The sequence below is a fragment of the Protobothrops mucrosquamatus genome, unplaced genomic scaffold (assembly GCF_001527695.2).
Source record: "Protobothrops mucrosquamatus isolate PMUCROS unplaced genomic scaffold, P.Mucros_1.0 scaffold_204, whole genome shotgun sequence".
Taxonomy (NCBI): domain Eukaryota; kingdom Metazoa; phylum Chordata; class Lepidosauria; order Squamata; family Viperidae; genus Protobothrops; species Protobothrops mucrosquamatus.
This window is the reverse complement of record NW_015386280.1, coordinates 153,982-170,275: the sequence shown is the minus strand read 5'-3', so window position 1 is coordinate 170,275 and position 16,294 is coordinate 153,982. Positions and strand designations below refer to the sequence as shown.

Here is a 16,294-nt window from a genome sequence, read left to right as displayed (position 1 = left end):
AGCTGCTGTTCTGAAGATTCAAGATGTTTCATCCTGAATGAACCTAGCCAGCTATGGCATACTCTATAAATCGTGGCTAAATATATCATAACTTTCATAAGGTTCATAAATCACATAATCTCCCAGTACAATCAAGGAATGTCTTAAAGGAGCTTAGACACCTCTTATGGGTTTCTTGAGATGCACAACAACAACCTGAAAAGTGGAAATAGAGGGTAACTTGCAAAGGATTTACTTATCCAGAGATAAACAACAGCAATGCTATTACTGGTCTGGGAGAGAAACTTGCTCTCTTTCCCAATATTATGACCCTGTCAAGATGAAGAGTGATTGACAGTGATGTGGATTTTCCTAAAAAAGAAACGTCGTCACGGGAAATGTGACATTTTGTGCCCTTCTTCCATTGTTTTTCTGATATTGGTGTGTTTTGAGCTATACTGCAGTTTAGTTTGATTATACTGGATTATATATGTATGGTTATTAGCTGCTCAAAGTATATTTGGTTGAAAGGAGATAGTAAAAAGGAAGAAATGGTTCACAGTGTACAGGTAGCCTTCAACTTATGACGATAATGGAGCCTACCCCTTAGGGTCCTAAGTTGTGAAGGTTATAAAATGGGTCATCCACATGACCAACCTGATTTTATGACCTTTTTTGTGGCGGTCGACCAAGCAGTTGCCAAAAACTAGAAGAAAAGGCTGGTTTTTTCCCCAACAAAAACGGGATGCTGCATACAACTATAAATGCGGTTCGTGATCGTGGGAGGGGGGGCAGCTGTTGGAACTTCGGAACCAGGTTGTCAGTACCTCCGGGGAGGTCTGTTGTAACTTTGAATGGTCGTAAGTCAAGGATTGTGCAGGCCAGTTGTACTACTGGAAAACCTCAACCATAAACCCTAGCTCAGGGGTAGGCAACCTTGGCTCTTTTATGACTCGTGGACTTCAACTCCCAGAATTCCTGAGTCAGCATAGCTGACTCAGGAATTCTGGGAATTGAAGTCCACGAGTCATAAAAGAGCCAAGGTTGCCTACCTCTGCCCTAGCTATTAAGCCAGTTCATGGCTAAGAGCTCAGGGGCTGTTAGGCCCAACCCAAGAAGGACATAAAACAATCTAGCCGAGGTTCACTCCTTTATTTGCTCACACCATGCAGACCGAATCTTGCCAACTAAAGCTAGACTACTGTAACCCTCCAGCTCAGGGGTAGGCAACCTTGGCTCTTTTATGACTCGTGGACTCCAACTCCCAGAATTCCTGAGCCAGCATGCCTCAGCTTGGAAACCTCTCCCTTTCCCCTCAGCATGGCTGGCTCAGGAATTCTGGGAGTTGAAGTCCACGAGTCTTAAAAGAGCCAAGCCCTTACCCCTGCTCTAAACTGTGATAAGGAAAGAAGAGACCGAAAATTGTGGACTTCCAAATTAGGCTGAATTCTTACCAGCCGGAGTGAGGGATGCTGGGAGTTGTAGTTTAGCAACAGGCAGAGGGCTGTAGGTTTCCCCATCCTTGTAAAGTAGTCCTTGACTTACGACCACAATTGAGCCCCGAAATTTCTGGTGTTGAGCAAGGCGTTTGTTAAGTGAATTTTGCCCCCTTTTACGACCTTTCTTGCCACAGTTGTTAGGTGAACTATTGCAGTTGTTAAGTTAGTAATGAAGTTGTTAAGTGAATCTGGCTCCCCCATTGACTTCGCTATTCAGAAGGTTGCAAAAGGCGATGATCCCGTGACCTTGGGACATTGCAACCGTCGTAAATATGAATCAGTTGCCGAGCATCTGAATTTTGATTACTTGATTACCACGGGAGATGCTGCAACGGTCATATAATAATAATAATAATAATAATAATAATAATAATAATAATAATAATAATAATAATAATAATAATAATAAAGTTGGAAGGGACCTTGGAGGTCATCTAGTCCAACCCCCTGCTCAGGCAGGAAACCCTATACCATTTCGGACAAATGTGTGGAAAATGGTCATCACATCCCCTTTTTTGTGCCACTGTAACTTTGAACGGTCACTAAATGAATTTTGTAAATTGAGAATTACTTCTATTCACACCCCATTCACCTCAATCTATCTAAAAGAATTCTATAAGAAGAAGAAAAAAATATTTCAAGAATATTCCGGTTCAGGCAGCTGTCGATGGGTCTGGGAGAAGATCCTACTATATGTCTTTCTGGGCAGAGACAAGCTAGTGTGTCTATCACAAAGGCCCTGTGTGTTGCGCAAGGTTCTGGGGCAGAAATTGTGTTTATAATCTGCACGGGGCCTCTTGGCTCCCCTCGCACGGATTTAAATTCACCCATTGAAAAAGTCAATAATGGCAGAGAAACATTAGATCAAAGGCTACTAAATGTTTTTTAACTTTGGGATCTTGACAGCTCTCCGAGGGATTGTACTGTTAAAGTGCTTTCTTTAAAATGCCTTTGAGCAGGATTGGTAGATTAAATCCTGGAAAAGCTGCAGCCACAGAATTGGGAAGTGACAGGTTCCCTGCTGAACTAACCTCAAAAGTGGGGACTAGATTGAAGTTACTGGAGAATAAGTTTTGGTTGCATGCCGGAGAAGGTCAATGGTGAAGCTGGTTCCCTAGAGAAGTGTGTTTCTCAACTTTGACGACTTTAAGATGTGTGGATTTCAACTTCCAGAAGTCCAGCCAGTCAGCATGCTGGCTGAGGAATTCTGGGAACTGGAGTCCATACAATTTAAAAGTTGCTAAAGTTGAACAAAACTGCCATGGAGCCAGGGGCTGTAACCAAATGCTTCAAAGCCGTAAGTGGCCCCTGAAAGCATTCAGTGAATCTCTGTGAAGATTCTCAGTCATCCAAATCATGGTTGCCCCAAAAGTAGTAGTAGTAGTATTAGTAGTAGTAGTAATAGTAATAATAAAAAAAAAGTTGGAAGGGACCTTGGAGGTCATCGAGTCCAACCTCCTGCTCAGGCAGGAAACCCTACACCATTTCGGACAAATGGCTGTCCAGTCTCTTCTTAAAAACTTTCAGTGTTGGAGCATTCCCCGCTTCTGGAGGCAGGTTGTTCCACTGGTTAATTGTTCTAACTGTCAGGAAGTTTCTCCTTAGTTCTAGGTCAGTGATGGCGAGCCTTTTAGAGACTGAGTGCCCAAACTGCAACCCAAAACCCACATGGATCGTCGAGTGCCGGGTGGATGTGGCTCATTGGGTGGGTGTGGCCCATTGGGTGAGTGTGGCCAATTGGGTGGGTGTGGCTGCAGTGGTAACGGCAGACTGGGTGGTCTAAAGTGAAAAGGTTTTATAAAACCCAGCTGAAGGCCCAGGACTGGGGCGACGGCACTCGTGCCCACAGAGAAGGCTCTGAGTGCCGCCTCTGGCACCTGTGCCATAGGTTCGCCACCACTGCCCTACTCCATTTCCGACAAATGGCTGTCCAGTCTCTTCTTAAAAACCTCCAGTGTTGGACCATTCACCGCTTCTGGAGGCAGGTTGTTCCACTGGTTAATTGTTCTGACTGTCAGGAAGTTTCTCCTTAGTTCTAGGTTGCTTCTCTCCTTGATTAGTTTCCACCCGTTGCTTCTTGTCCTGCCTTCAGGCGCTTTGGAGAATAGCTTGACTCCCTCTTCTTTGTGGCAACCCCTGAGATATAGGAACACTGCTATCATGTCCCCCCTCAGCCTTCTCTTCATTAAACTTTCTTTCAACTGGACTTNTGACCCTGTCAAGATGAAGAGTGATTGACAGTGATGTGGATTTTCCTAAAAAAGAAACGTCGTCACGGGAAATGTGACATTTTGTGCCCTTCTTCCATTGTTTTTCTGATATTGGTGTGTTTTGAGCTATACTGCAGTTTAGTTTGATTATACTGGATTATATATGTATGGTTATTAGCTGCTCAAAGTATATTTGGTTAAAAGGAGATAGTAAAAAGGAAGAAATGGTTCACAGTGTACAGGTAGCCTTCGACTTACGACGATAATGGAGCCTACCCCTTAGGGTCCTAAACTGTGAAGGTTATAAAATGGGTCATTCACAATGATCAACCTGATTTTATGACCTTTTTTGTGGCGGTCGACCAAGCAGTTGCCAAAAACTAGAAGAAAAGGCTGGTTTTTTCCCCCAGCAAAAACGGGATGCTGCATACAACTATAAGTGCAGTTCAGTTGCTGAATGCTTGACATGTGGTCACATGATCGTGGGAGGGGGGGCAGCTGTTGGAACTTCGGAACCAGGTTGTAAGTACCTCCGGGGAGGTCTGTTGTAACTTTGAATGGTCGTAAGTCAAGGATTGTGCAGGCCAGTTGTACTACTGGAAAAGCTCAACCATAAACCCTAGCTCAGGGGTAGGCAACCTCGGCTCTTTCATGACTCGTGGACTTCAACTCCCAGAATTCCTGAGCCAGCATGGCTCAGCTTGGAAACCTCTCCCTTTCCCCTCAGCATGACTGGCTCAGGAATTCTGGGAGTTGAAGTCCACGACTCATAAAAGAGCCAAGGTTGCCTACCTCTGCCCTAGCTATTAAGCCAGTTCATGGCTAAGAGCTCAGGGGCTGTTAGGCCCAACCCAAGAAGGACATAAAACAATCTAGCTGAGGTTCACTCCTTTATTTGCTCACACCATGCAGACCGAATCTTGCCAACTAAAGCTAGACTACTGTAACCCTCCAGCTCAGAGGTAGGCAACCTTGGCTCTTTTATGACTCGTGGACTCCAACTCCCAGAATTCCTGAGCCAGCATGGCTCAGCTTGGAAACCTCTCCCTTTCCCCTCAGCATGGCTGGCTCAGGAATTCTGGGTATTGAAGTCCACAAGTTATAAAAGAGCCAAGGTTCCCTACCCCTGCCCTAAATTGTGATAAGGAAAGAAGAGACCGAAAATTGTGGAAAATTAGGCTGAATTCTTACCAGCCGGAGTGAGGGATGCTGGGAGTTGTAGTTTAGCAACGGGCAGAGGGCTGTAGGTTTCCCCATCCTTGTAAGGTAGTCCTTGACTTACGACCACAATTGAGCCCCGAAATTTCTGGTGTTGAGCGAGGCGTTTGTTAAGTGAATTTTGCCCCCTTTTACGACCTTTCTTGCCACAGTTGTTAGGTGAACTATTGCAGTTGTTAAGTTAGTAATGAAGTTAAGTGAATCTGGTTCCCCCATTGACTTTGCTATTCAGAAAGTTGCAAAAGGCGATGACCCCGTGACCTTGGGACATTGCAGCCGTCGTAAATATGAATCAGTTGCCAAGCATCTGAATTTTGATTACTTGATTACCACGGGAGATGCTACAACGGTCATATAATAATAATAATAATAATAATAATAATAATAATAATAATAATAATAATAATAATAATAATAATAATAATAATAATAATAATAATAATAATAATAAAGTTGGAAGGGACCTTGGAGGTCATCTAGTCCAACCCCCTGCTCAGGCAGGAAACCCTATACCATTTCGGACAAATGTGTGGAAAATGGTCATCACAGCCCCTTTTTTGTGCCACTGTAACTTTGAACGGTCACTAAATGAATTTTGTAAATTGAGAATTACTTCTATTCACACCCCATTCACCTCAATCTATCTAAAAGAATTCTGTAAGAAGAAGAAAAAAATATTTCAAGAATATTCCGGTTCAGGCAGCTGCCGATGGGTCTGGGAGAAGATCCTATTATATGTCTTTCTGGGCAGAGACAAGCTAGTGTGTCTATCACAAAGGCCCTGTGTGTTGCGCAAGGTTCTGGGACAGAAATTGTGTTTATAATCTGCACGGGGCCTCTTGGCTCCCCTCGCACGGATTTAAATTGAAAAAGTCAATAATGGCAGAGAAACATTAGATCAAAGGCTACTAAATGTTTTTAACTTTGGGACCTTGACAGCTCTCCGAGGGATTGTACTGTTAAAGTGCTTTATTTAAAATGCCTATGAGCAGGATTGGTAGATTAAATCTTGGAAAAGCTGCAGCCATAGAATTGGGAAGTGACCGGTTCCCTGCTGAACTAACCTCAAAAGTGGGGACTAACTTGCATAGGTTGAAGTTACCGGAGAATAAGTTTTGGTTGAGTGTCGGAGAAGGTCAGTGGTGAGGCTGGTTCCCTAGAGAAGTGTGTTTCTCAACTTTGACGACTTTAGGATGTGTGGATTTCAACTTCCAGAAGTCCAGCCAGTCAGCATGCTGGCTGAGGAATTCTGGGAACTGGAGTCCATACAATTTAAAAGTTGCTAAAGTTGAACAAAACTGCCATGGAGCCAGGGCCTGTAACCAAATGCTTCAAAGCCGTAAGTGGCTCCTGAAAGCATTCAGTGAATCTCTGTGAAGATTCTCAGTCATCCAAATCATGGTTGCCCCAAAAGAAGAAGTAGTAGTAGTAGTAGTAGTAGTAATAGTAATAGTAATAAAAAAGTCGGAAGGGACCTTGGAGGTCATCGAGTCCAACCCCCTGCTCAGGCAGGAAACCTTACACCATTTCGGACAAATGGCTGTCCAGTGGCTCTTCTTAAAAACTTCCAGTGTTGGCGCATTCACCGCTTCTGGAGGCAGGTTGTTCCACTGGTTAATTGTCCTCACTGTCAGTACGTTTCTCCTTAATTCCAGGTTGCTTCTCTCTTTGATCAGTTTCCATCCATTGTTTCTTGTCCTGCCCTCTGGTGCTTTGGAGAATAATTGGACCCCCTCTTCTTTGTGGCAGCCCCTCAAATACTGGAATATTGCTATCATGTCATCTCTATTTCATTTTGAAAAATGAAAATTTAGTATGCTCTAAAGCAGTGTATCTCAACCTTGGCAACTTGATGATGTGTGGAGTTCAACTTCAACGTCAACTCCCAGAATTCCCAGTATTTTTGTTTTTATGATCTGTTTTTATAAGCTGTCCAGAGTTGCTTGACAGTGAGATGGTGGCATATAAATTTAATAACTAACTAACTGACTGACGACTGACTGCTGGCTGAGGAATTCTGGGAACTGAAGTCCATACAACTGAAAGTTGCTAAGGTTGAACAAAACAGCCCTGGAGCAAGGGGCTGTAACCAAATGGTTCAAAGCCATAAGTGGTTCCTGAAAGCATTCAGTGAACCTCTGTGAACGCGCCAACACTGGAAGTTTTTAAGAAGAAACTGGACAGCCATTTGTCTGAAATGGTATAGGGTTTCCTGCCTGAACAGGGGGTTGGACTAGATGACCTCCAAGGTCCCTTCCAACTTTATTATTATTATTATTATTATTATTATTATTATTATTATTATTATTATTATTATTATTATTATTATTATTATTATTATTATTATTATTATTAAGATTCTCAGTCATCCAAATCATGGTTGCCCCAAAAGTGCTTTCTTTCAACCGAACTTTCTTGTTTGGCTTGAAGACATTTTTGCCTCTCATCCAAGAAGTTTCTTCAGTTCTGGCTGGATAGTGGAGAATGGAAAGATTTATATTCCTTGCAGTCATCTGGCCGTTAGTACTCTTTCTGAGAGGCGTTGAGGCCACTTGGAGGATTATCTGTGCCCTCAGGGTCACCTGAATCCCGTAGTCTGCAATTTTTTTCTGGAAATCCCTTCATCCTCCTGTACCATTCAAACAGATGACAGCAAGAAATATAAACCCTTCCATTCTCCACCCTTCAGTCAGAACTGAAGAAGCTTCTCGGATGAGAAGCGAAAGGTCTTCAAGGAAAAACAAAGTCCGGTTGCCTTTTGGAAGAAAGCACCTTCAGGACATTCAGCGGATCCCTCAGTGATCTTCCAGAAGCTGTCACAAGTTGAGGACTACCTCTATAGCTTTTCCAGTCAGGTGACCTCCAGGTGTATTAGAGTAGGGCTTTTCAACCAGTGGTACGGGTACCACCTGTGGTACATTGGCACCTGGCAGGTGGTACGCAACCATTCTAGAAAAGTGGTAGCAGGGGAGGGGAATGAGCTGAACCGGTGGCAGCACCACACAAGCCTGAGCGAGAGATGGCTGGAGCTGCAGGGCTGTCAGGGCTCAGCAGAAGCACCAGGATCAGTGCCGCTTTCCAGCTGATCGGCACTTCTTTGGGACTGTCAGGGCTCAGTGGAAGTGCCAGGATCAGCGCCAGGCTCCAGCTGGAGCTCGGCGCTGATCCTGGTGCTTCTGCTGAGCCCTGAAGAAGCGCCGATCAGCTGGAATGTTGCAGCATCTCCAGGGTCTTGTGATTTACATTCAGATGCTTGGCAACTGATTCATATTTAGGACGGTCTCAGTGTCCCAGGGTCATGTGAAGTGACCAAAACCTGCTGCAACCACCCAGCAGACGGGGGGAATAAAAACCAAACACCCCCCCCACTCCCACCCCCGCTGCCAATCCTCAACAGAAATGCTCACAACAATGAAAACTTCAGACAGGAGGAAGAGCGCTGGTGGGTGGGCAGGCAGGTGTCTTGCTCGGCTGTGGCTTTGGGGGTCACTTTTTTCAGTGCCATTGTAACTTCGAACAGTCACTAAGCGAACTGTTGTAAGTCGAGGACTACCTGTACTTTATCACTTTTTTCCTTTTTTGGGGGGGGGGGTCATCAAGTTTTTGACACCTTGCTAGGCGACTGGTGGTACTCGGATGTTGCCATCTCCTAAAAGTAGTACAATGGGTGAAAAGGTTGGAAAGCCCTGTCTTAGAACCACAACTACCAGTTGTCTCCAGCCAACGTGTCCTCCCGATACCTCTGAAGAGCACAAGCCTAGGGGAGAGTCAGCGACAATTGTTTGCAAGGCTCTGTTTACTTTTGGTTTCTAGGAATGCGTCAGAAATAAACTCAGCTTCTTCCTGTTCCCTTTGTTCAGAGAAAATGGAGATCTCGCTGGGCCAGTGGCTCCTCATCCTCATCCTTGTGGCTGTCCCGCTTCTGTATGAATGGAGTGCCACCTTCAAGTATTTCTGCAAGATGGCGTTCTACAACAGCTACATCCTCTTCCTGGCTATCATTGCCATCCCCATCTGTGCAGTCCGTGGGCGCGACGTGGAAAATATGAAGTGAGTCTGTTTAGGTGTGTGCTAGCGGGGTCCATACCTCTTGGGCTAGGACAGGGGTAGGCAACCTTGGCTCTTTTATGACTCGTGGACTTCAACTCCCAGAATTCCTGAGCCAGCATGGCTCAGCTTGGAAACCTCTCCCTTTCCCCTCAGCATGGCTGGCTCAGGAATTCTGGGAGTTGAAGTCCACGAGTCATAAAAGAGCGCCAAGGTTGCCTACCCCTGGGCTAGGAGAAAGCCTTCATCGGACATAGGCCTATACCTGATCACAGCTGGTTAGATATCCATCTTCCTGATGTATTGGACACAGCTCCCACCTTCAGCTAAAGTAGCTGGTGGAAAATGGGAAATGTAGTTTAACTCAACTCAACCAGCCGGAAAACTGGGGATGGTCCATAACTTTGAATATGTGTGGATTTCAACTCTCATAATTCCCCAGCCAGCATGGGAATTCCCCAGCGTGGCTGGCTGGGGAATTCTGGGAGTTGAAGTTCACACGTATTCAAAGTTGTCAAGTTTGAGGAACCTTTGCTGTTGATAGGGAAGGGTCCCAAAAAATGGGCTTTGGCGGCTTAACCACCCTGCCCCTCCTGCCGTCAAAGACTGCAGATTGCTGGTCTGGATGGGATGCTGACCAATACAGGATGCTCCATGAGAGTGGAATCTACGCAGCAAGGGGGAGAATGTATGTCCTTGCAGCCTGGTTATACCTGGGTACCTGTTTTAAGAAGAGATGTCCAATGTCACCTTGAAATGGAAAAAAGGAGGAAAAGAACAGACTTGAAGGGAGAGAGATTGTGCTTTGCCCAGAAATGAAAAATAAGAAATATTTATTTTATGCATTGGAGCGTCTGGTCTAGATTTTTACATTGCTGGCTCATGATTTCTTGAATAAATCACTATTAGGATAGGTTTGTGCCACTGCAAGCTGCAAAACCTGTTTTGCCAGCTATATTAGTAAACAGTATTGTGGTAAGCCACAAACCAACCAGCCACATTATGTTACATCTTTATTTAAAACATTTCTGCTCCACTGCGATCCAAATGACTCTTGCTGACTTAACCAGAATATAAGTAGAACTTTGTTGAATATCCAGGGTCATATTGTCTCTGGAGATTCTCAGTCATCCGGGTCATGGTTGTCCCAAAGCTGTTTTTTCAAGAAGCAACTGGATTTTCTTGTTTTTCTTTGAAGGCATTTCACTTCTCATTCAAGAAGCTTCTTCAGCTCTGACTGGATGTTGGGGGATGGAAGGATTTTTATACTCCTTGCAGACAGCCGGTCATTTGCATTCTTTCAGAGGGTCATTGAGGCCACCTGGAGGCTTATCTGTGCCCTTAGGGTCACCTGAGCAGTGCAAATGGGTGTGGAGCCTTCTTGGAACTGCTGAAAGGACTGTGTTGTAGACTGGGAGATGGATGATGTCGTATCCCTCCCCCTCGGTTGAGGGAAGGCTGTTTAATTTTGACATATGTCCTCTCTCAACATAGGGAGGTACTTTTTCAAAGGCAACTGTATTTTTTTTGGTTTTTTCTTTGAAGACGTTTTGCTTCTCATCCAAGAAGCTTGAACTGAACAACAACAACAACAACAGCAACAACAACAACAATAATAATAATAAAAGTTGGAAGGGACCTTAGGGGAGGTCATCTAGTCCAACCCCTTGCTCAGGCAGGAAACCCTATACCATTTCTGACAAATGGCTGCCCAGTCTCTTCTTAAAAATTTGGAGGTCATCTAGTCCACCCCCCTGCTCAGGCAGGAAACCCTATACCATTTCAGACAAATGGCTGTCCAGTCTCTTCTTAAAAACTTCCAGTGTTGGAGCATTCACCGCTTCTATAGGCAGGTTGTTCCATTGGTTAATTGTTCTAACTGTCAGGAAGTTTCTCCTTAGTTCTAGGCTGCTTCTCTCCTTGATGAGTTTCCATCCATTGCTTCTTGTCCTGCCTTCAGGTGCTTTGGAGAATAGCTTGACTCCCTCTTCTTTGTGGCAGCCCCTGAGATACTGGAACACTGCTATCATGTCCCCCCTCGGCCTTCTCTTCATTAAACTAGACATACCCAATTCCAGCAACCGTTCCTTATATGCTTTAGCCTCCAGTCCCCTAATCATCTTTGTTGCTCTTCTCTGCACTCTTTCTAGAGTCTCAACATCTTTTTTACATCGTGGTGACCAAAACTGGATGCAGTATTCCAGGTGTGGCCTTACCAACTTGAACTGAAAAAGCTGCTTGGACGAGAAGTGAAACGTCTTCAAGGAAAAACAAAAACAAGTCCAGTTGCCTTTTGCAAAAGCACCTTTGGGAAAAGAAACAGAAAGTAAGAAATACCAAAGGTCTTTCACAACAAAAACGAAGCAGTTAAAAACGAAGAAGAAAGAAGATCACATCTAAACTCAAGGCAAAAGCCCTTTGAAACAATGGCGTCTTCCTGTCAAATGTCTTCCCAAGCCAGCCTTTTCTGGCCTAATATCTCAATGAAGCTCGGTGGGAACACGTGGGAGTAATAATTGCACCCTTTGGGGATGCATGGTTTTCCTCCTTCCTTTTGGAAAAACGCTGAAGCTTGCTTTCGGCAGGGTGTTCTAGCTCAGGGGCCTCCAAGCTTGGCAGCCTTAACGATTTGTGGACTTCAACTCCCAGCCAGCTTCCACAAGTCCTTAAAGCTGCCAAGTTTGGAGATCCCTCTTCTAACTCAATCCATACCAGCCATACACATGGTGAAGTTATTGTTCTCCAAGTTGTGTGTTGTTCGTCCATCGATTTCGATGAAGACCTTGACATCTTGTGGATTGTGGGCCATCAACGGTGTGTCCGTAGATGGCTGATTAGACCAGTGGTTCTCAACCTTTATAATGCCGCGACCCCAACCGGTCGTAAGTCGAGGACTAAGCCGGTCGTAAGTCGAGGACTAAAGCGGTCGTAAGTCGAGGACTAAAGCAGTCGTAAGTTGAGGACTACCCAACCGGTCGTAAGTCGAGGACTTTCCCTGCCCGGGAGCACCGCGCATGCGTGGTTCCGCCCCCTGCGCCGGCCAAGGTGTAGCTGGCAAGCGGCAGAGACGGAGCAGGCCGACCACCAGCTGGCCCAGCCCAAGGGAGGTAAGACACCCGCCGGAAAAGGGGAAAAAAATGGCGGACAAAAAAAATGGCGGACAAAAAAAATGGCAGACAGCCTTGCTTGGCGACCCCCATGAAATGGTCGATCGGCCCCAAATGGGGTCCCGACCCACAGGTTGAGAACCACTGGATTAGACCGATGTTAGCACGGAATGTTCTGCCACATACTGAACAGAGAAATGTGGACACTGTTGCTTCAGCATTTGCAGCTCTGGCTTTACGGAGTGCTCGCTTCTCTTGTGCCAAGATTGTCCTCCTGTGTTCATATGTCTGGCACCCCTGGTAAACCAGGGTACGCCATGTCGGTCGATCACGCGCCAAAAATTCCCAAGAGATGGTGTCGGTATCCAGGGACTTGAGAGATGCTTTCAGCGTGTCTGTGTATCGCTTCTTTTGTCCCCCATGCGATCACTTTCCTTGAGACAGCTTGTTCTCCAAGTTACGTTGGTGGTAAAAGGCAGCCTCCGAGCGTTTGGAGGGACCGGATCCCCCAAAACCTGACATATCCACAGACATTCACGCTTAAATGTTGTCCAATTCAAACCTGATGTGCTTTCTCTTTTCCTTACCCTTCCAGGATATTGCGATTAATGTTAGTCCACATAAAATATCTCTACGGGATCAAGATTGACGTGCGAGGGGCCGAGAACTTCAACATCAAGGAGCCGTACGTGGTGGTGTCCAACCACCAGAGCTCCCTTGACTTGCTTGGTATGACCAGAAGAAGGTGGGGAGGATGGGAAGGAACTTAAGAATTTGTTCTGGGCTCTGCCGGTTCATTTCTTGTTGTTAAGTTGTTGTTGTTTTTTTTAAAAAAAATAGATGTTGCAATGTAGTTTGCGAGTGGAAGCTGCCCAGAAGCATTGCATTACAGGACGGGCAGCAAATGAATTGGATGGATGGACGGATGGATGGATGATAGATAGCAGTAGCGGTTATACTTATATACCGCTTCTTGGTGCTTTACTGCCCTCTCTTAAGCGGTTTATAGAGTCAGCATATCGCCCCCCCCCCCAACAATCTGGGTCCTCATTTTACCGACCTGGGAAGGATGGAAGGCTGAGTCAACCTTGAGCTAGTGAGACTTGAACTCGAATGCAGTGCTGCATTCTAACCACTGCGCCATCATGGCTCACAGATAGATGGATGGATGGATGGATGGACGGACAGACAGACAGACAGACGATGGATAGAGGATAGAGGATAGAGAGATAAAAGGTAGATGATAGATTAGAGAGAGAGAGAGAGAGATGATAGATAAAAGATAGATGATAGAGATAGATAGATAGATAGATAGATAGAGAGAGAGAGAGAGAGAGAGAGAGAGATGATACAGAGATAGAGATGATAGAGTAGATAGGTAGGTAGGTAGGTAGAGGATAGATACATTAGATAGATAGATAGATACATTAGATAGATAGATAGATAGATAGATAGATAGATAGATAGATAGATAGATAGATAGATAGATAGATAGATAGATAGATGATAGATAGATAGATAGATAGATAGATAGATAGATAGATAGATAGATAGATAGATAGAGGATAGATAGATAGATAGATAGATAGATAGATAGATAGATAGAGATAGAGGATAGAGAGATGATAGATAGAGATAGATAGATAGATAGATGATAGATAGATAGATAGATAATAGATAGATAGATAGATAGATAGATAGATAGATAGATAGATAGATAGATAGATAGTCTGGCATTTTTCCTACTGTTTCTTTTGTTTACAACTCCTCTAATAAGCATTAGTTAATAAAAAGTTGGTTTTCCACCACTTCCTAAACTGAAAATTGCCCAACTTAATCTAGGTAATTAAAAAAAGATATGCAGGTAGTCCTCGACGTACGACCACAATTGAGCCCAAAATTTATGTTGTTAAGTGAGACATTTGTTAAGTGAGTTTTGCTCCCTTTTAAGACTTTTCTTGCCACAGTTGTTCAGTGAACCACTGCAGTTGATAAGTTAGTTACCCGATTGTTAAGTGAATCTGACTTCCCCGTTGACTTTGCTTGTCAGAAGGTCGCAGAAGGGGATCACGTGATCCCCGGGACACAGCAAAGGTCATAAATGTGAACCAGTGGCCAAGCGTCTGAATTTTGATCACATGACCATGGGGGGGATGCTGCAAAGATGGTAACTGTGAAAAACAGTCCTAAGTGACATTTTTCAGTGCCGTTGTAACTTTGAATGGTCACTAAACGAACTGTTGTAAGTCGGGGACTACCTGTATTCTGTCTCCACTTTGTGGTTCCTTCCCTTGAAGCCGTGGCTGTCTGGTTCAAGGCAAATATTTTTATCTATGACAGGGACGAGCAACTACGGCCCTTTTATGACCGTGACTCAGGAATTCTGGGAGTTGAAGTCCACAGGTCGTAAAGGGGCCGTGGTTGCCCACCCCCGGTGTGTGACTTCTGGAGTAGCATAGCTAATCCTTTTTTTTTTTTTCCCTGCACAGGTTTAATGGAGGTGTTGCCAGATCGGTGTGTGCCAATTGCCAAGAAGGAGCTGATGTATATGGGCACGGTGGGGTTGGCTTGCTGGCTGGGGGGCATCATTTTTATCAACCGCAAGAAAACCAACGATGCCATCAGTGTTATGTCTGAGGCTGCCCAAACTATGCTGAGCCAAGACGTGAGGGTTGTTTTTTTTATTTTGGAAAGGGGACTGCAGAACTGTGATGAAATGGAGTGGGGAGTCTGGTGGGATGGAGTTGCGTTCGAGCTAGGGCACGGGTAGGCAACCTTGACTCTTTTATGACTCGTGGACTTCAACTCCCAGAATTCCTGAGCCGGCATGGCTCAGCGTGGAAATCTCTCCCTTTCCCCTCAGCATGGCTGGCTCAGGAATTCTGGGAGTTGAAGTCCACGAGTCATAAAAGAGCCAAGGTTGCCTACCCCTGAGCTAGGGCGATGCCATATCCAGATGGCATTGAGCGTGGTGAATTTGGATTGAGGAGTGGGGAAGGAGAGATTGGAGAAAGGGCAGAGAAGAGCAACTAAGATGATTAAAGGCCTGGATAAAACATAGGAAGAACGGTTGCAGGAATTGGGTAAAGAAAAGAAGGACTAGGAGGGACATGATAGCAGTATTCCAGTATTTGACGGGCTGCCACAAAGAAGAGGGGGTCAACTTATTTTACAAAGCTCCAGAGGGCAGGACAAGAAGCAATAGATGGAAATTAATCAAGAAGAGAAGCAACCTGGAATTAAGGAGAAACTTCCTGACAGTGAGGACAATTAACCAGTGGAACAGCTTTGCCTCCAGAGGTTGTGAGTGGTCCATCACTGGAGGCTTTTGAGAAGAGACTGGACAGTCACTTGTCTGGAAGGGTATAAGGCAGCCCGCGAAGTGGTTTCATGTGGCCCGTGAAGCCATCCTGGAAACAGTGAGGGAATGGCCCCCTCTGCCTTGGCCCTGGCCCAGGCCAGCCAGGAGCCAATGTACAATTTTGTGGTGGCCATCTATGCTGAAACGCATTCAGTCTTAGCTCCATAAGCCCCCCACCCCACACATGGCCTGAGAGGAACAGTGAGGCTCCTCCAATGGACCATGCCTTGGCACTTGCCCCAGTCCCACCCTCTTCTGCCAGAGACCCTCAGATCTGTCCCACTCCTGCCTAGGCCCCCACAGGCCCCCTTGACGCGAACAATGTAGAGCTGGCCATGCCCACCCAGTAGGCCACACCCACTCCATCCACGCCCACCCAGTAGGCCACACCCTGGCCACACCCACCCAGCCCCCTGAGGGCAACCACAATGCTGATGCAGCCCTCAATGAAATTGAGTTTGACACCCCTGGTATAAGGTCTCCTGCTTGAGCAGAGGGTTGGACTAAAAGACCTCCAAGGTCCCTTCCAGCTCTATTCTGAAACTGAATTTGAGACACGTTTGCCACATTCTTATAAGGTTCGACTTGGGTTTCCCCCCCCCTTATTGAGAGTGTGAATTACCAAGTGTGTTTTATGTACAGATAGTCTTCAGCTTACAACCGTTGGTTTAGTGCAGCCATGTCCAAAGTCCGGCCCGCGGGCCATTTGCGGCCCGCGGACCGGTTTAATCCGGCCCGCTAAGAGCCCTCCCTGCTCTATTTAAATGCAGCCCTCCCACACTTGTCCAGCGGCCCTCCCACACTTGGCCATTTTGTATTGGTTATAGTACATTCTAGCAGCTGCTTGTTCAAGGACTGGCACAAAAGGCCGTG

The 16,294-nt window shown here is 45.5% G+C and overlaps 1 protein-coding gene across 1 annotated transcript in view; it reads left to right on the top strand.

The window, feature by feature from the left end:
* Window positions 1-8,771: 8,771 nt before the first annotated feature.
* AGPAT1 (1-acylglycerol-3-phosphate O-acyltransferase 1) overlaps window positions 8,772-16,294 on the top strand; it is a 17,166-nt gene continuing 9,643 nt past the window's right edge. The window contains exons 1-3 of the mRNA XM_015826071.2: window positions 8,772-8,956; window positions 12,656-12,789; window positions 14,550-14,725. Coding sequence (XP_015681557.1) covers window positions 8,772-8,956; window positions 12,656-12,789; window positions 14,550-14,725 — 495 coding nt within the window. The remainder of the gene's footprint in view (window positions 8,957-12,655; window positions 12,790-14,549; window positions 14,726-16,294) is intronic.